The sequence below is a fragment of the Drosophila pseudoobscura genome, chromosome 4 (assembly GCF_009870125.1).
Source record: "Drosophila pseudoobscura strain MV-25-SWS-2005 chromosome 4, UCI_Dpse_MV25, whole genome shotgun sequence".
Taxonomy (NCBI): Eukaryota; Metazoa; Arthropoda; class Insecta; order Diptera; family Drosophilidae; genus Drosophila; species Drosophila pseudoobscura.
The window spans coordinates 30,443,690-30,462,834 of NC_046681.1; the positions used below are offsets into that span (position 1 = coordinate 30,443,690).

A 19,145-nucleotide genomic window follows, 5' to 3' on the forward strand; every position below is an offset into this window, starting at 1 on the left:
ACTATGGACACTAACCATACAGTATATACTGCAATAGAGGAATGTATAATTTATTTCCTTTAATGATTTTAACATACTCGTTTTCGAACTACTTTGAAACCAAATTAATAATGACTCTTTCCCAGATTTGCATGCTTTTGAACCTTTTATGCATTTAGATGATTTTTACTGGATGCGTTAGCACAAGAAGGTGAGTCTTACAGATATATTTTGCAAGGTGTATGACGTACAGAGGGAGAAACAGTTTGCGAAGTTACATTTTTGTTTAAACCGTTATAGCATGCGCCTTTGCCCTTGCATTTCGGTAAAATACGCCATTTTGATTATTTACTTCTGTGTTGTGTCGCTTGATTGTTCTGTGTTTGGACCAAAACATTCGACGCTCGCGTGTTCGGTGTTTGCACCAAAATATTCGTCAGGAAAAAACTGCTGAGCTGAAGAAGGGTCACTTTGAGCTTCGGCCTTCTCCAAATGAGCTATTAACTCATCCAAACAATCCAGAGATTCGTTCTGGGCGGTGTGCTCGTGGGACTGCACGAGATCCGAAGGCTTGTGGCCACAGCTTTGCTGCTGATCTGCTCTGCTGTAATTCCCATATAATTCACGAAACGTTGTGCGCGTCAAATTAAGTTCCCGCATTCCGAAACTCATCTTCTGGACATCGTCTGCCGCGTCACGACGCGCCGCCTTGCGTTCGTCGTGCTCTATTTTCTGGGCAGATGTACGCTCTCCACCTAGGCCAAGTGCGGAACTCTTTTGGGAGGACCACGAGCTGGAGGCTGACTTCCGAGAACGTTTGATGATTTGCCGGCACTTGTTGGTGATTCCTCCTACGATTTCGGATACCAGGGCAGTTCCGCCCAGAAAGTATCCCAGTGCCATTAGGAGAAACATCCCCTCTGTGTCCGCGGTGGTCAGCTGGCGTTCCTCCTGGATGATTTCTCGCAGGGAGCTGGACGAACTGGCCTGCAGCAAGCGACCTGATGTTGAACGCTGCATGACCCAGCTTACCTCATTGCTGATTTTGCTAATAAGTCCGCTTTGCTGGGCCAGCAAAATCATAGAGTCGATCTTTCGCTTGTACACAGATTCTCGAGGAAACAGGAAACCAATTTGGAAGAGAGCGAAACACTCTTCGCTCAGATGAAGTGCCGAACGCCGCGATATATTTCTACATGAAAAATCATTGTAAAAATCATTGACCCAAAGCAATAGTTCTTACTCATCCGAGAAATTCGATTGGACCAAGTATTCAAGCTGAGCTTTTGATCCAAGAAATGCGTAGTTCCAAAAGAAACTTTGCGTGACGTTTCCGATGCCTTCTTCCAGACTCCCTACGAACTCCATTTTCCTGTAAAGCCGTGACGTGGGAATGTGTGTGGAATTTTGAAACCATGTCTCCCAGCCTCCGTTGTCTATAAAAATGGATGTGCATACATATATGTACATGTGAAAGACGTGGGCTCTATTACGGACTGTTCGTCGACTACTTGCTACTGACGCTACTCACCCAGCGTGCCAACGCGAAAGAAGAGTCCGAGCAAATCTAAGACAGAGTCAACCGTATCTGGAAACGCCGGCAATGTCACAAACGCTATGATCGATCCGGTGTAGCAAGATGTAATGATTATCGTGAAGAACCAATAGGCGCCGATAAGCAAACGCGTGGAGTTCTTTTGCGTATTGCTCCACGAGTATTTGCCGGTGAAGGTAAAAGCGTTTGTGAACATGCCAAAACATATTGGGCATGGGCAAGGTTCACTCGGTATATTCACGCTGTATATTCCTTCCCATGGTTTACCTTCACTCATTATTAATTCTAAATCATTTTCGTGCTAGGTACAAGCTTAAATTCGGGGAGGGAGAATCGCACTTGCCATCCATTTCATTTTCACAAACAAATCAAGGGAAGAATTCAATCCGATTGCCTCCGCTGGTTCTGTTAATCTGACTCGACCTCAGGTGTTAATGAGGCCAGCCTGCCCAGACCATCCAAATGGCCCCTGTGCTTGAGGTGGCCATTTTTCCAGTTCAAAACATTATAAAATTAATTTATTCACTAAAAGAAAATTCTACAATTACCCCCAAACACCATGACATTTATATGTACGTACGTACATATGTATGTACGTATGTATGTACATAATAAAAATTTGTAAATCCTCAAAGCCTAAATAATATTTATATTTTTCCACTCGAGATCCACTAATAGGGAGTCTAAAAAAAAACCCTGGAAATACTCGAATGACTCGCAATTGCGCTCAGAAATCCACTCATACCTGGTCACTCAATCGACGTAAGTGCTTTCCTCGACAAGCGCCTAAAATGCTGTGGATGGAAAAGAATCTCAATGGCATAGGGTCTGGGACAACATGGCTACTGATCGGCACAAATTGAGGGCAACGGAATCTAAAGTTAAAAAACGCCATGCCCTATATTTCGCTTTCACAATCGTTTTTTTCACATCCTATCTCCTGGGTGGAAGAAGGCAGCCCAACTTTCGGTCGGACCAGTGACAAGAACTGACGAATTTCATTTATTAGGCATTTAATTGTTGATTTTCCGTTGTCGATCAGTGGGTCGGGACAAGAAGATAGGAATTCCATAAATGGCACTCTAAAGCACTTTGTCACTCGAAGCACATAGGTTTGCCGATGCTGGTCGCTTTGGAACGCGCTCTCATTGAAGTGTGGCTGCTTTGCGATTGCGCTAGCCGCTCCGATGCTCGGTGCTTTCGGCCAACAACAACGAATTAAATGTAGTTTAATTGTTCTTCCCAAAGTGTCCCCAACTCAGCGCAGCAGAAAATATAGCGGCTTAAGCCGCCTCTTCAACTACCGATTCAAATTTCGGATTTTTCTTGATTTCCACTGAGAGACACAACCGGCTTAAACAAATTCGGTACAGATGCCTGTGTCCTGGCGGCAAGCCCCCTAACAGGTCAACGTAAGAAATGTCCACGGATTGAGCTTGATTCTTAGGCGCTGGATGGCGCCTCACGAAAATAATCAAAACTTGCATGCAACAAGTGTTACGAGAGAATAAAAAGTATTGAATCCCCGCGCTCAAATGAGGTCAACTTTGACTTCTTAGCTGTGAGTCGTACATAAACTTACCCGCTAAACCCGCGCGGTTCAAACAATAGTAAATTAAATAGTTGATATAGTTACTATATAAAAGTTGTATAATGATCTGAATGTTTAATACTTGTATAAAATCTGTTGTAAATAGTCATTTCTGATAAGGCATACGTGTTCCGTATTGTACTTTTTGTCTATCGTTAAGTATGGAAATGTAAACAGCTCATATGCAACAGGTATGAAGCTTTTGTAATGTTGAAAGGACTAATACATACAAAAAGGAGTAAATTCCACTAAAAACTTGTAAACACGCGAATGGATTGTATAGATTACAATATAAACTTAACATTATTTTGAATTACATAAAATAACATGCATTGTAACATATGTAATAGATTTTTTGTCGAAAATGCAACAGTTGCCTTCGGATCGTGTTCAGTACGATATTCTTCTTGTATGGATATGAAGGTGCCGTTTAGATGTGTACATGTGTGGTGTGGTGTGGTACATATATAAAGTATAAAATATATGCCTTTATGGCTCCATTTTTTTTAAAACTGACTTTCTTCATGCGCTGTGGTTTTTGTTGTTACGTTTTCGCTCTCGCCGTTTGTCTTTTCGTGTGATATGCTCGTAATTACCGATTTTATTACTACAGAACTGGTGCTCGTCTCTGTCGTGTTGCTGTTTTGAAGAAAATTATTATTTTTTTATTTATTTATTTATTATGACTGCTTGTGTTTGTTTTATGAGAGCACGCACCTCTTTGATGCCAAGTCCATTAAATTAGGTATGTTAATGTCGGGAATGTCCTTCATGTTCACGGTAGTAGTGGCTTGGTTCGTTTGCGTGCTAAGCACAGATAATCGACCTACGGTTGAAAAATTATATTAATTTAATTAATAATATTTATGTACAGTGAAGAATAGATTACATAGGCGACATAAGTCGTTTAAAAATATTACATAGGGCATGCAAAACCACTTAAAATTGTGTGAAGATTGTAGAAATAAATAGTGGGCAGCTTTAATATTACAAATTGGACTGGATTATGTGTCGGTTGTACAATTACTGTTGCAGATCTAAAATCAAAGGGTAGATAAAATGGTAAGCATTCGGCTTATTTAAATAATAACGAATAAAAGCCACATTGATGTTGACAATAGATAAGTGATTTGACCAGTGATATTCCCAGTACAGAACATTTGCAGAATTAATGTAAATTGTATGGGTATTTTTACAAGAGAACAGACAAAAGCGGGTTATATTAAACTACTAGGGAGTGGTTCACTCACCAACAGTCTCCTCTGTAGTTGTAGAACACAGTGTGGTGGTTGTTGTATTTAAATGGTCGCGGACAGAGTCAACGGTGATGTCACCTATAGAGCTTGTGATAGTCTCATTGGCACGGTTGGGTGAGTTGCTATTGCTAATCCCGTTAGTTAGGTGGAGACTACTTCTATCAGCGTTCAGCTCTAGCGGTTTGGCGCGTAGCGTAGCCACTGGTGGTTGTGTGTCTGAGGCAGTATTTGCGAGTTCTTTATTTGCTTCGCCATCCTTATCGCTTTCATTGCCGTCGTTCACCAGCGATGCGGTCTCGTTGTCCTCACTCTCTAACGGTTCAACCTCCACAATGCCTGTAGGTTGTACCACTTTAGAAGTAGAGAGAGCGATGCGCTGCAGTTCTGAAGAGGACATCATGTACAGAGCTTCTCCGTCATTGGTGAAGCAGAGCGAAGAAATGCCGCTGTAGAATGATAATAGATAGTATATAAGACTGTTATGAACTAAAATGATGTCAATTTCCACCTACTTGATATCTTCACGTCGCACGGCAGCAGCATTCAGTTGTCTCTTTAGCTCAGGGACTGATAAAACCATAATATCTCCCATGTTAGTCAGACAAATCAGCGCCATCTCATGGTACAAGTCACCGCGTCCAGCAGCTGACGTAGCGCTCACATTTCCAGCGCCATCGCCCTCGCCATGGGAACGTACGGACTTGGTTGGACTGCCGGAATGAAGACTTTGCAATAGTTCCGGCGATATGCGACAGCTAAATGATCCAAAGTGAATTCGACGTATGCGAGCCCCTTCGTTCGCCGTTAACTTGTACTTATTTATTGGTTTTAATTGCGGCAGCGAAAATACTTTGAATTGTTCTTCGGAGGCGATCAGTAGGCGATGCGGAGGCGAACCGTTTTCTCCAGCATTAAATTGATCGACAGGGCTACCTGTCTGATCAAAAATAGATATTCCCACAACAGGAGCACGATGTTTTAACTGAATCTCTTTTGCAAGCTGCGCAGAAATACGACGGGATGCCTGCGGTGGTACATTTCCACTTGCGGGTGGTACAGTGGTTGCGGCGGTCTGCGCTGGTGGTAAGTGTAGGAGGAAAACAGAAACGGTACTAGCGTTTGTAGCTGACCACAAAGTCGGCGATGTTATGTTGACTGAAAATAAATATTCAATTAATTAATGTCGAAATGTATTGTTATATGCATTTATTAGGAATACTTACCGTTGGTGACATAAGTTTTAGCGAACAGTAGGCATCGCACCATGGATCCCAAGCCGTCGTCGGTGCAACGTGCCTCTATTTGCCTCTCAACAGGACGCGCTTCCAACTGCAAGGAATTATTCAGTAAATTGTTTTGTTCTTAATTGTAATTATTTATGTAAGACTTGCCGTAGTGGGCACCTGGTTGGTTGGATTGTTTCGTGTAGATCGACCCTTTCGGAGCTTTCGAAATGACTCTCGCAGTGATTTTTTGAACGACTTACGACGGGACAATTGCTCGCCAGCTCCAGTTAGGTCATTTGGATTTAATGTGCAGCGGTGGAACACCGGAACAAAGTTTTTGAAGTCAAACAGTACTAATCCATGCGCTGTTCCACCGGACACAAGGCCCCAATTAGCTTCCAGGGCCATGCAAGTGATGCTTGCGGGTGGAAGAACTTGAAGTACTCCCGTTATATTAACCCCATTTTCGGTCAATGGGACTGCATTGTCCTCTAACAAATTGGCGCGAACATTGAGCTGATCGTGTCCCTTCCATACGAAACCATCGCGGTCGCTGACCAAGTTCATAGAGTTATACTTTAGAGAACTTTGATCCTCGGCAGCAGTGTCGAAATCAGCAATAACAATTTGGCCGGCAGTTCCACCCACAACTAACTGGCCTGTCTTGGGGCAAAATGCTATTTTTTTAACGGCCAATCGCGGGTCATCAGAGTAAGGGTCAAACAAACCAGCCTTACGAAATGGTGGTTCTCCTTCGTCAAGTTGTTCTGCACTTATGTCGGCAGCTCCATCTTCCCGGTATTCATGCTCGTTCCCAAAAATGCTTGCCGTTTTAAAATTGTATATAGGTTTAAGCAGGACTCCAGTACAATCCCAGAATTTAACCGACCCATCCTCGTGACCTGTTAAAAGTATTTCGTAATCTTTCACCACTTCGTCCTCATCAGATTCAACTGAATCGTCGGTCAACACGCCGCCGGTGATGGGCCAGTCAATACTGCTGTAGTCGATATCTTGTTCATCTCCTGCTCGTAAAATACGTTCGTACACTCCCTGGGTGACTTGAGAGGCAAGATAGTTGCATGTCACAGCTGACGCATGCACTGAATGGAGATAGGGAGCCTTGATTGACAAAATACTAGGGTCGGTCAGGTCGTATGCGCACAGCTCTTCTTCCAGCAAAACAATCAGTACTTCAACGTCGTCACTTCCCTCCTTGTACGTAACAAAAAAGTCTATAACCTTAGATGTAAAGTCGAGACATACTTTGTGTCCATCGCTGACATGTACTGAAACGCAATTATGATCCCCATACGCTGAACGCGGCATGCCGCCGGAAAAAACGATCACGTCGTTGGTGCTAGAAATATAAAATACTATAGCACAGAATGTCTTTTTTTAAAATTACAAATTTACTTACCCTCTCTGGCCCTTGTAAAGGCGATTAATGCTCTTGCAAGGATCGGGCCCATATGGTACATAGTTTACATTTTGTGGCGGTTCTCCATTATCTATGCTCCACGTTGCGTACGAACCGTCCGCATGATACCAGCTAAATTCAGTTCCAGTTGAATTAACAGAAAGCCCCACGCTTTGTCCATGTCCCGGTGCAATGTATGCGCGCTCTACGGCAGATGTTTCCATATCCCAAAGCACGCATAGGCCACGATTGTAGGCAATTAGGAGTTTATTCAATGAATTTGGAAGCTGTCGAATAGACTCAATTGCCCCTGGATTGAGCTTGTAAGTCGGGGGCACTTGCTCCAGAACGACATCGTGGTAGATGACTGGTTCTCGTATTGTGAAAGATTTTAAATCGAGCTGATAGATATTTCCGCCTTCCGTTCCTATCCACAGTAAATCTTTATTCAGAGAACAGCAGAGCGAGGAGACCTTCTTAAGTTTTCCGTCAAACGGCAATGTTTTGATTGGTACCAGTGTAGTGCCTACTGGTTCCCACAGGATCAGCTGATTTGCTGCTGTCAACGAAAGTATGCGGCCTGTGCCGTAAACCCACTCTAGCAACTGAACATTGAGCTCCGCTGCCGAATTATTGACCAACGTATGCTGGGCATATAACTCCACTCCGGGTTGACCAAATACTTTTATGGCACCTGTTTGTGTGCCAATCGCCATGAGCTTTGCAACAGGATCGTATGCCAGAGCTGAAGGTTTGTGTGGAAAGCCATGCTGCGCAGTCTGAAAATAGAGAAATGATAAACATAATTAAATATTTATGCATATTATATTGTTTTGCTTATCTCCGCATTTGTTCATATTTTCAGTTTACGTTCAGTTTACCTTAAAAGTAGTCAGTTGGAAAATCGCATTAACTTGTTCAATGACGTTACCCCGATATGCTTTGGCAATGTTGTTTAATACAATTTTTGTTGACGCTTTTGTGTACATAGTTAACAAAATACGCAACAATGGTTTACTTATGACTACGTCCTAAACGAAAGCTGTCTTTTTACCTTACCAACAGCGTAGTTCTGATTAAACTAAAAATAAAAGCACGAAAGAAGTTTTTAACTTAACTTCGGCATTGTTCCTAGAAGTATAGCCTCAGCTAAAACCTTAACAGTGGCGGAGTGTGAAAATGAAGCAACACATGCCCAAAGTTGAATAAGATGAAACTGTTTCGCCCGCAGACCGTGAAGAACTTTGCTTTTCGACACATTCTTAATGAGAGAAGCGACAGCGTAGTCATCCAAGCATCTCTAAAAGTTTAATGAAGCATTTGTATACCCTTGCAAAAGGTATTCTAATTTGTATAAAATGCTACCTGCTACACAGCGAAGTAAGAGCTTCCGACGAAAAGTCCCATCTGTGATATATGGCAGGAATATATATTTTTACCTCCTACTGGGCTGAGTAGAAACTCTTAAATTTAATATTGAATGCATATTTTGTATCGATATACGATATATAACGATAAAGTCGCCGCAAAAACCACATTAAACATTGGTTTATATGAAAATAATTTTAATTTTATGTATTGGTGAATCAAAATCCTTGATGTAAGGTAGACATTCTGTGGCTTGTTCTGAAAACTTGAACAAACGGCGGTACGAGTATTTTGACCCACATACAGGTGCAGCATTTCCTTTTCCCTGGGATCTGTTGTAGGTTGTTTGAAATCTTATCAGCGGAAGATACCACGCCTATCTACGCAAACAATATATACTCTCGATATTTTCCTTCGTATGGGCATGTATTTATGTACATAGGTATACACATATGCATGTATGTGGTACTCCTGAGGGCAGCAGCACATAAAACAAACAAAATTAATCTTATCAACTACTGCCTTCGTGGTACTGACTGGTGACTATCTGTGCTATGATTGTACTATGTGTACAATTTTTATTATTTGGGGTTGGTGAATATGAGAATGTTCTCTGTGTACCTCGCAACAATAGATTTAGATGACTAATTTTGGCTCGCCAAGGGATTACACTGTCTATATATGTTACTATTTAAACATATTTGTATTGTCTTGGTGCATGCGTTTTAAAGAGAAATTATCTTTCGTTTATATTATCATTTAACCTGCAATATCGTATATGTAACTATACATATGTTTGTCCACGAACATATACAAACATCGAGACTGAATTGTGAATGAAGTCATTGGAAATATTGTTGGAAGAACTTGATGACATCGACGATGATTGCACGTGTATTTATATTCCAACCTTCTTTTTATATAAAAGTAGCTCCGCAACAGGTAAAAGTGCTTGCAAAGCCATATTACAAAATGGTGCAATTCGCTTGACCCACTTATCGAGGTCCGCTTCAGACAAGGCTTTACTTTCCTAATGATTCATGCGACAGTCGGTTCAAAACATTACGTACAGTTCTTTCAAAGAACTTTAAGTGGCTTAACAAGCTCTAAAACAAACAAAAAATATGTATATGGGCCAATAGACGCCGCATAGCAGTCAGTTTTCAATGAAATATGACGACCCCACAACTGAATAGGTCAATTGGCACACCCTTGTATGTATGTATTGTAAAGGTGAGACATTAAGAAATCAGCTCCATTCAAATCAATATGTACATTTTTTTCTTTCAAAATTTTTAGCAATTGCCTTGGACTATTTAAGTCTACCATACTTCTGAGTGTTCAATGAAACTACATATCACGAAAAGTACTGTTCTGCTGATAAAAACTTATCAATATAAAGCTGCCTAAAAGTGAGTAAGACTTTTTAGTCTGGTAAGCAAAACGAATGATAACATACATATATACAAGAATATTTCATGGCTGTGCCTGTATACGTACGTCCACACCTTACATACGTACCTTACGATATGCAAAGAGATCCTTCTGCAGCCGTTGTCGTTCTGCTGTCGGCTGTTGCCCCTTTCCACGAATAAACTTTAACATTGTTGCACGAATTTAATTTGACGTAACACAATAACAATACGGATTTCACTTTTTGGGGATTTAAAAACACTGAAATGATATCAAAATAATACATTGAATACATTACGTTGAGAATAAATAATAAATGAAACTCTATGGCCATTTTAAAAACGGGAGTGTTGCCAAAATAGATACAAATTTTCATAAGAAAGCAGAACGCCAGAAAAATAATCTATGACCCGAGCCGAGCCAAAGCGAGAACTCGATTTACAAGACTTGTTAAACAAGTTGTGCCGAGATTTCAAATGAACGTCGGGAAATCGTTTGTGGGCGGGTGAAACGTTGGCAAAGTTTGTATGTACATATGCTTGTATTCTTCTATGCATATACATACATACATACATGCATATGTTGCCATTGCTATGCATGTTCAACGATCAGAGGAAGCCAAATAAAAGTAGCTAAGTAACCAACTGGTGAGATTGAAAATCACATTTGTACATGGAGCATTGTTTTTGAAAAAATATATTAAATTGCCCACGCAAATATTAAGAGACTGGTACAAAAAAGGGTACGGCCAGCTCAAGCTAGAAATGTACATTTGTATTGGTGTTACTGGTTTATGGAGTTAATGAACTCGCTATGCTGCGTTGAACATACTCGTAAAAACAAGACATGGATGTGGATGGTTACGGTCGCCAGCGACAGTCGAATAATTAACGGATCGCCACTGTTCAATTTCCCGAATGTAACCTTGTGGCTTTGGGTGATAATACTGGTTGTATACAATCGGTTTACTACAACAGAACAGAAGCGGAGTGATGACCCAATTTCATATTTTTTTAATCTGCCATTACGGTAATGGTAAGCTAAAAATTGCTATTTTACGCCGGCAGCACATTTATTTTCATTCATCTACACAATGCACGTAAAATGTGTGAATGTATTAAACGAACATAGAAAACCAGAAACGAAAGGCGGGACAAATATTTTTGCGCACTGAGGACTGTATACCCTTACACTAATGGTTTGACTCTCCATTTAATACCAAAATAATACAATTTCTTTTGGATTAACTTTAAAATGCAAGGGAACTACATTTTTAAATAAAGGCTTCCGCTACTTTTGTTTTAGGACCAAGTGGCTCGAATAGTGCCTTAGTGCGAATAGTGCATCTCAAAATGTTATAAAATTCTGTTTAGGGTATAAAAACAACACTGTCAACGAAAGATGACATGACGGCATAGGTATACTCATGCTGCAAGGGTGTTTGTGTGTGTGGCTGACTCACTGCATAGCATTAGAACGTTTGTATGTATGTGTGATATATTTATGTACACTAGAAATTAAAATTTTGTTTGCTACGTTTTCATTAAATTTAGTTATGTTCACAATTTGTTTAATGTTTTAGTTTATTCGGAACGTTTTTATCCGCTTATACGAAAGTGTTCGCACTTTTTCAGTGAAGAGGCGTCGGCTTGAAGAAATGCCTGTTTTTGTTGTCGCTTTACACACGTACACAAAACTGTATTTGCAACGTTTATATATCACTGCCTCTAGCTATATCTGTATTTAAACAATAACCGAACAATTACCGAAAACAAACAAAACTCCACTTTTAATCTCTTAAGAGTTTGCTTTGCACCTTAACTGTACACCTTTATTAATTATTCAGTGGGTGGGAAAATTCTGCTGCGACGCGACCCGCTCATGACGGCATTTTTTAGGGATGTTAAAATATTGATATATCCATACATCGATATCGATGACGACAGCGCTCCAGATTTTCAAGCTAGATTAAAAAAATACCAAAAATGCCTTGAACCGAAAATAAATACCGAAAATAATAAAACGCTCAATTCGGGGTAGATACGAGTTGCGGTTATCGCTAAACTCCAATATAAAAAACTCTTAAAATGGCGCAATCCCCTAATCCGAACGCTCAGACAAAAGCGCGGTTCTAGTCACAAATATACGGTCTGACCCTCAAAAATATACGGACTGATATATACTGATGACAAAAACGAACTTAACCCACTTAACCCCCTCTATTTCAAGAGGTGAACAGCTTGAATAAATCCGCGTAGAATGTTTTTAAAGTGTTCGAAAAAATGATCTCGATATCTTTCAGCTGAACAGCTGTATGGATTGTTGACAAGTTGCTCGACAATGGCTTAATCGTTATTAGCCCATGATTGGATGTCATATTCCTCGATTTTTTAATTCTGTTTTGTATTAAATAATTTTAACCGATTCATAAATCAATTTTCAAAAGGATTGGTTCATTTTGATTAATACCTGTTATTGAATTGTTTATAAAATAGGATTAAAAAAAATGTAAATTGTGTACAGGGGAACTATACATTCGCTACATACCAACTACATATCTACGGACTATGGACACTAACCATACAGTATATACTGCAATAGAGGAATGTATAATTTATTTCCTTTAATAATTTTAACATACTCGTTTTCGAACTACTTTGAAACCAAATTAATAATGACTCTTTCCCATATTTGCATGCTTTTGAACCTTTTATGCATTTAGATGTTTTTTACTGGATGCGTTAGCACAAGAAGGTGAGTCTTACAGATATATTTTGCAAGGTGTATGACGTACAGAGGGAGAAACAGTTTGCAAAGTTACATTTTTGTTTAAACCGTTATAGCATGCGCCTTTGCCCTTGCATTTCGGTAAAATACGCCATTTTGATTATTTACTTCTGTGTTGTGTCGCTTGATTGTTCTGTGCTTGGACCAAAACATTCGACGCTCGCGTGTTCGGTGTTTGCACCAAAATATTCGTCAGGAAAAAACTGCTGAGCTGAAGAAGGGTCACTTTGAGCTTCGGCCTTCTCCAAATGAGCTATTAACTCATCCAAACAATCCAGAGATTCGTTCTGGGCGGTGTGCTCGTGGGACTGCACGAGATCCGAAGGCTTGTGGCCACAGCTTTGCTGCTGATCTGCTCTGCTGTAATTCCCATATAATTCACGAAACGTTGTGCGCGTCAAATTAAGTTCCCGCATTCCGAAACTCATCTTCTGGCCATCGTCTGCCGCGTCACGACGCGCCGCCTTGCGTTCGTCGTGCTCTATTTTCTGGGCAGATGTACGCTCTCCACCTAGGCCAAGTGCGGAACTCTTTTGGGAGGACCACGAGCTGGAGGCTGACTTCCGAGAACGTTTGATGATTTGCCGGCACTTGTTGGTGATTCCTCCTACGATTTCGGATACCAGGGCAGTTCCGCCCAGAAAGTATCCCAGTGCCATTAGAAGAAACATCCCCTCTGTGTCCGCGGTGGTCAGCTGGCGTTCCTCCTGGATGATTTCTCGCAGGGAGCTGGACGAACTGGCCTGCAGCAAGCGACCTGATGTTGAACGCTGCATGACCCAGCTTACCTCATTGTTGATTTTGCTAATAAGTCCGCTTTGCTGGGCCAGCAAAATCATAGAGTCGATCTTTCGCTTGTACACAGATTCTCGAGGAAACAGGAAACCAATTTGGAAGAGAGCGAAACACTCTTCGCTCAGATGAAGTGCCGAACGCCGCGATATATTTCTACATGAAAAATCATTGTAAAAATCATTGACCCAAAGCAATAGTTCTTACTCATCCGAGAAATTCGATTGGACCAAGTATTCAAGCTGAGCTTTTGATCCAAGAAATGCGTAGTTCCAAAAGAAACTTTGCGTGACGTTTCCGATGCCTTCTTCCAGACTCCCTACGAACTCCATTTTCCTGTAAAGCCGTGACGTGGGAATGTGTGTGGAATTTTGAAACCATGTCTCCCAGCCTCCGTTGTCTATAAAAATGGATGTGGGCTCTATTACGGACTGTTCGTCGACTACTTGCTACTGACGCTACTCACCCAGCGTGCCAACGCGAAAGAAGAGTCCGAGCAAATCTAAGACAGAGTCAACCGTATCTGGAAACGCCGGCAATGTCACAAACGCTATGATCGATCCGGTGTAGCAAGATGTAATGATTATCGTGAAGAGCCAATAGGCGCCGATAAGCAAACGCGTTGAGTTCTTTTGCGTATTGCTCCACGAGTATTTGCCGGTGAAGGTAAAAGCGTTTGTGAACATGCCAAACACATACCAAAACATATTTTCCACCTCTCCCCAGTTTCCCAGCAAATGGCTCAGCGTCAAGCGGTCGGTGAATACAATCGGAACGATCGCACCCAGGTACACGCAAATAAGAGCCACCCAAACTGGCCACTGGAACGGGCCCATGATGGCCCTATATTTTGGCAGCGCCTTGGACGCCAACGTAATGAAAGCCGCACAATCGCGCGAGTGTCCGACGGACATGTCGGTCTCCCGCAGACGCTCCGCAGTCACGTAAATACCGGACATTCCTATGTCAACTGTCTTTTGGGCAATCTCCGTCTGAATGTTCTCAACGATGCTGCGACTATCGGACACCCTAGGAGCCTCTGAGATATCCACCGAGAAGTTCAGACGCTTCGAAATCATGTTCAGCAACCGCAACTCCACGCCGTCCCATTGCAGCTGCAGCATGCCCGAAGAGTCCAAAGTGCGTATACGAAATATGAAAGGCGGTTGATTGGCAGCAGAGACTTGAAAACGATGTCCTGCAAAGCCAGCTTGGAATTTTGGAGGGAAGAGATTTATGTGGGGTCGGGATAGACCGCCTTTTATCCAGCTAGTAAGAACGACAGGTGTATTCGAGCCGAGACCATCTGCGTACAGCTTGTGGGTGTACAATACGTACGGACGCTCCTACGACAAAGGTGAGTGAATCTCCAAGGAATGCATTATTATAAGCTTGTACTTACTCGCATTGGATCCGCCATCAGCGACTCCCCAATAACGAGTAAATTCACAATATTTGAGGACAGCTCCGAAGACAGAAAGTCACGGAGCTTCCACTGCGTTGACCGTGAGACGAGCACCACGCGGCTCTCTGTCTGAGGACCTAGAATCTTACGTGCCATCAGCGGGTCCGAAAGGAACAGAATGTAGCTCTTGCAATTGCTGTCGATATGACTTGTGAGGTGGGGATTTTCAGCCTCATAGCGGGCATTGATTTCGCCATGATAAAACGAAATAGGAATGGTCTGCAAAGTCGATGATTTCGAGTTCACAGTGGTTTTGCATTTGACACTTTTACGAACTTACCTTGAATAGAGTCTCCAACACGAGTCCATCCGATTTCTCCACAAAAGCATCGTAATGTATAACCGGTGGACACTTTCCCAAGTACTCATGAGCTATTTTGTTGACAAGCGCCACAAGGGAGTTGGTCTGATCCAAACTATATGCATTTATGTGAAATTTATTGGCCAGAAGCTCTCCGCGTGGCTTTGGTTTGCCGTGAAAAGTTGAATCAACACGTCGTCGGAGACGCATTTGATTTGGTTTTCCGCCTCCACAAATCCTCAGCCCATAGATTTCTTCGTTCAAACCATAACGATTGATAAGTCGCCTGCTAACACACTTTTCAGTGAAGTCGACTGGATATAATGCAGCACCTATCTCGGCGCATTGGCTTGTGAACAGTGCCAGCACAATCCACTTCGTCCACATGATGGTTACTTTTCAACGACGTCTTGCTGAAATGTGTGCAGAGTGCCACATGCTGCTCCTTTTATAACTGCTTGAATAGCCAGTCGCAGTGTTGCACGCAAGGGTTCATCACCTCATCAAATTACACCCATTTTCTGTTATTTTGATATTAATTGTAGCACCTGCTGCAGAGCTCCGCCTTTCCGCTTATTCACAGAAGTCGATAGTTCATATTTTCGATGCTCGAAGTTGTTAATTGTGATTTAAATATTAAACTTTATTATAGACATGCAACGTACATTCATACATACATAGGTGTAGCTTTTTACAATCATTAGCACAAAATACTTAATTCACTCGTTTCCTACATTGCGCCCTGCTGTGAAGAGTTTACTATTTATTTTTGATGTCCTTATATGATACATATATGTATTCGATTGTTTGTTAGCAAACCGAATCGCTTATCAATGTCGCTTTAATTATTGCATTTCAAATCCCCTTAATACTTTCGCATAATCATATCTTACGTGATAAACTTCGAACATTCGATTGGCTTGCACGTCGATTTAGTTAAGTTGGTTTTGTATGAAGAACGCGGCTAAGCATTGGCAATAATATCGTTTTATCTATGTCTATGTATATTCGCTCCCAGCTCCTCACTTTATACGTTTTCTCATTGACTTCTATCAGTTGATCCAATCCGGTATCGTATTCATTATCCATTACCAAGACTAACAATTCAAAAGGATGTGCATGATATACAGAATGCTACTAGTATACAACTTAAATAATATGATAAATTCTTAGCATACATCAGTATGCAATATCTTCTGCTTGTACTCTAAAAGTCTAAAACTGCCACTACTAATCTTAGCTGTGGTACTAAATACTAAATACTTAGGTGTAGCAGAATGTAGTGGAATGAAAGAAAGGGGTAGTAATATGTACGAAAGAACGTATCTATTTGAATGCACCCAATTCCAGGGATAATCAAATAACTTGACAATAGTTTGACAAAAACACTCTTAATAGAAAGATAAAAATATATTGCGATATTCGTGAAAAGGAGCTAGATAAGGATATGATTTTGAAGAGACTTTTGCACATATAATAATACATAAATTCAGATGTAAATATTTATCACAAGTTAAATGAAAATACATTAGCCTAACCACTACTTGTCATGCTTTCTGGCTTCCTTCCCAATCCTCTTGCCTACTCATGCATTTTAAAAAGGACCCAAAGGGCTGCCAACCACGCACAATTTATTAGTATTAGTACTTATTAGTCTACAGTCTTACGCCTAATTGCTTTACAAGGGTCCTGCTCGGTTTGCATTTGCGTGTGCAACTACAAGAATCCGTATAACAAGCAATCTATAGGAATATACAGATATAGTAGGTACCGAGTATGCACTGTATGTAAGAGGGAATAAATAATTTGTAGTCACATGCTCCAAAAAAAATTAACTATGATTGCTGTTGTCGTTTAAAAAATTAGCTAAAGTATTAAAGTAAATGAAAACATTTTAACGAGTGAATTCCGTATTTTGGGCTACCCATGACCACCATCGTCGCTTCGACAGTTCGGCGTCTTAGATAGCTACTTCGCTACTTGTTCCTTCTGCTACTTCAGACTGCTGTTAGCCTATGATCTTGTTCCTCTGCGTACTGCAGAAGAGACTGATGATAGACGATGTCTTACGCCGCCGCCGGTTCCTCAACATTATCATTATCGATGCGTGATGATCGGATGCCCGACTTTCCGGTCCAAGGGTAGATGTCTGGGCAGGGCTGACAAGTCTTCATGTAGCGAACGCCAGATTTATGCCACAGATTGCACACTTTCGGGTTGTTGCAGCGCTTCGGCCGGTCCTTCGGTTAGTTAAAAATATATTTAAGCATTAGTCATTAGTGGGTTCCTTCAGTAATGGGAGTCTTACCGAATAATCGCACTGGAATGGTTGGAAAGAGTTAATGCGGGATATGGGTGTTGGATCCCGCACCCATTGCAAAGCCTGCCAGTTGGTTAGGATCCAAACATCGGACATGGAATTGATAGCGTCGAGGAATTTAATGAAACCTTCTTTATGGTGGGGCTGCGTAAACCAGGCCGCATGGTAGAACAGTCCGAAAGGTGCTCTAAGGGTAAACATGCATCAATTGACGTCCGTTTTTACACATAACTTTTATAATTTCACTCGATTTACCTGTTTGTGGTGTAGTGCCGCTCAAAGTTCTTCATAATCATTTTCGTGACACCCTCCGCATCACTGGGGTTTGAGCAGGCATCGCCCATCGAACAACGTCCTCCGTTCAAGTCCTGCCACATGACCATAGGCACTTGCCACACACCTGGGTATGAGCGTGTTGGGCAGGGTGGAATCATGCAATCGTGGAAAATCTTGTAGTCCAGAGTGTATGGCCAGGAAGGGGGTCGGTTTTCATAGACCGGCATGGATGAGTCGTAGGTGAAGTTAGAGTCATACAACATTTTATACATTTTGTTGCCGCCAACCGAGAGGAACGGCGCTCTCATGCCCCTAACATCCGATAACTTAACACCACCATATGCCGCAAGAATCTCTCGTTGGCCAGCTATTTCACGAGTCCACTTTTTCTGCGAGAATTGCTCGCCAAAGCTATGACTGTAGATACAAATTGGTGGTTAGGATAGTTGCAACTAGACCTGGGAATGTTCTCTTGTTAGTTCAACGATGTATTAAGTGACGTAAGTGATTTTTTGGAATGGAATTTTTGTGCGGCTGTCGATTTCTCTAAACTACAGATTACTACAAATATTTTTTACTAGCTACTAGCCCTTGGGGCTGTGGCGACTTTTCCGTTTTGGCTGTTGTGTGCTGTGTATTCTGTGTTGTGTAACAAGAGATGTCGAACATGGATGTCGACTACTTACGAAACTGTATGGGAGGCCATTTCATGTCCATCGGCGTAGAGATTTTGCACCTGACTGTAATCAGTCCATTCGTGGGAGACGTAGAATGTGGCTGTGATGGGGCACCCGTTGGGATTGACGCGCCCCTTCTCAAAGAGGTCCGTGTACAATTGCTTATTCAAATCATTCACGGAATCATCGAAAGTCAAAAGAACAATTTGCGGTATGCTTTCAGCGGGAAGCTCGGCTAGTATTCGCGAAACGAAAATGCACGGTAATGGAATGGAAAAATGTAGAGAAAAAGCAATACAATAGAGTTTCAATCTCGTACCCAGAAATATAAATACAAAAAAGATAAGCAAGAAAGAAATAGATGAAGAGACTTAATGCAGTGGCCTTTGTGGATGTTGATTTATCGATGTCGAGGAGAGCGTCAAAGTGAGCGGTAATCGCAACTTACGAGACTGTGTGCGAGGCCATTTCATGTCCCTCAGAGTACATATCCTGGACCATGCCATAGTCTGTCCACTCGTGGGATAGGTAAAAGGTTGCGCGCCAAGGACACCCATTAGGGTTCTTGCGTGTCTTGTTATTGAAAAGCTCTTTGTAGATATCAATGTTAATGGGGTTGATCGCATCGTCAAACGTTATTAATACAATTTGTGGTATCTCCGTTACATTTAAGCCGCCTACACGTTATTGGCAATGCATCGTTATTCGTTATTTCGCAC

General features: G+C 41.6%; 4 protein-coding genes and 2 long non-coding RNA genes across 22 annotated transcripts in view; 2 read left to right on the forward strand and 4 right to left on the reverse strand.

The window, feature by feature from the left end:
* Window positions 1–122: 122 nt before the first annotated feature.
* On the reverse strand, window positions 123–1,811 carry LOC117184011 (ionotropic receptor 21a-like). The gene is made up of 3 exons (XM_033379902.1): window positions 1,511–1,811; window positions 1,223–1,415; window positions 123–1,171 (listed from the first exon to the last, which is right to left on the reverse strand). The coding sequence occupies exons 1-3, from the start codon at window positions 1,809–1,811 to the stop codon at window positions 328–330; spliced, it is 1,338 nt and encodes a 445-aa protein (XP_033235793.1). The 3' UTR covers window positions 123–327.
* Window positions 1,415–15,593, reverse strand: Ir21a (Ionotropic receptor 21a). Of its 2 annotated transcripts, XM_002132433.3 has the most exons (5): window positions 15,133–15,573; window positions 14,790–15,071; window positions 13,854–14,733; window positions 13,595–13,787; window positions 12,505–13,543 (listed from the first exon to the last, which is right to left on the reverse strand). In XM_002132433.3, the coding sequence occupies exons 1-5, from the start codon at window positions 15,538–15,540 to the stop codon at window positions 12,700–12,702; spliced, it is 2,607 nt and encodes an 868-aa protein (XP_002132469.2). In that variant the 5' UTR covers window positions 15,541–15,573; the 3' UTR covers window positions 12,505–12,699. The 2 variants fall into 2 exon arrangements, with proteins under 2 accessions (XP_033236402.1, XP_002132469.2); XM_033380511.1 differs by lacking the exons at window positions 12,505–13,543; window positions 13,595–13,787 and adding an exon at window positions 1,415–1,458 and having other exon boundaries at window positions 13,802–14,733; window positions 15,133–15,593.
* LOC117184140 (uncharacterized) lies at window positions 1,725–2,168 on the forward strand. The gene is made up of 2 exons (XR_004469373.1): window positions 1,725–1,778; window positions 1,840–2,168. It is a non-coding gene; the product is annotated as an uncharacterized lncRNA (long non-coding RNA).
* l(2)gl (LLGL domain-containing protein l(2)gl) lies at window positions 3,632–11,726 on the reverse strand. 4 transcript variants are annotated; one of them, XM_015180145.2, is made up of 9 exons: window positions 11,575–11,726; window positions 9,917–10,069; window positions 7,028–7,806; window positions 5,773–6,967; window positions 5,605–5,710; window positions 4,894–5,536; window positions 4,376–4,827; window positions 3,843–3,951; window positions 3,632–3,764 (listed from the first exon to the last, which is right to left on the reverse strand). In XM_015180145.2, exons 2-9 carry the CDS (start codon window positions 9,998–10,000, stop codon window positions 3,632–3,634), a joined length of 3,501 nt encoding a protein of 1,166 aa, XP_015035631.2. In that variant the 5' UTR covers window positions 10,001–10,069; window positions 11,575–11,726. The 4 variants fall into 4 exon arrangements, 2 of the variants coding, with proteins under 2 accessions (XP_015035631.2, XP_001357099.3); XM_001357063.4 differs by having other exon boundaries at window positions 11,625–11,714; XR_004469371.1 differs by lacking the exons at window positions 9,917–10,069; window positions 11,575–11,726 and adding an exon at window positions 4,046–4,162 and having other exon boundaries at window positions 3,753–3,764.
* On the forward strand, window positions 9,261–10,070 carry LOC117184141 (uncharacterized). The gene is made up of 2 exons (XR_004469374.1): window positions 9,261–9,628; window positions 9,695–10,070. It is a non-coding gene; the product is annotated as an uncharacterized lncRNA (long non-coding RNA).
* A 182-nt stretch (window positions 15,594–15,775) lies between the features above and the next one.
* Cda5 (Chitin deacetylase-like 5) overlaps window positions 15,776–19,145 on the reverse strand; it is a 40,216-nt gene continuing 36,846 nt past the window's right edge. For 8 of the 13 annotated variants that reach the window (XM_033380508.1, XM_033380507.1, XM_033380501.1 and 5 more), the window contains 4 exons: window positions 18,875–19,103; window positions 17,729–18,166; window positions 17,462–17,660; window positions 15,776–17,393 (listed from right to left, as the gene is read on the reverse strand). In XM_033380508.1, coding sequence (XP_033236399.1) covers window positions 17,220–17,393; window positions 17,462–17,660; window positions 17,729–18,166; window positions 18,875–19,103 — 1,040 coding nt within the window. In that variant the 3' untranslated portion in view covers window positions 15,776–17,219. Of the gene's footprint in view, window positions 17,394–17,461; window positions 17,661–17,728; window positions 18,167–18,435; window positions 18,662–18,874; window positions 19,104–19,145 lie in introns of those variants that run through there. The other 5 variants (XM_033380500.1, XM_001357062.4, XM_015180139.2 and 2 more) reach the window with 2 other exon arrangements.

Coding starts and splice junctions, on each gene's coding strand:
- LOC117184011 (XM_033379902.1), bottom strand. CDS start 1,811: ATGAGTGAAGGTAAACCATGGGAAGGAATATACAGCGTGAATATACCG. Junction 1,416..1,510: donor CTTTCGCGTTGGCACGCTGG/GTGAGTAGCGTC, acceptor CCATTTTTATAG/ACAACGGAGGCTGGGAGACA. Junction 1,172..1,222: donor CAATCGAATTTCTCGGATGA/GTAAGAACTATT, acceptor TTTTTCATGTAG/AAATATATCGCGGCGTTCGG.
- Ir21a (XM_002132433.3), bottom strand. CDS start 15,540: ATGTGGACGAAGTGGATTGTGCTGGCACTGTTCACAAGCCAATGCGCC. Junction 13,788..13,853: donor CTTTCGCGTTGGCACGCTGG/GTGAGTAGCGTC, acceptor CCATTTTTATAG/ACAACGGAGGCTGGGAGACA. Junction 13,544..13,594: donor CAATCGAATTTCTCGGATGA/GTAAGAACTATT, acceptor TTTTTCATGTAG/AAATATATCGCGGCGTTCGG.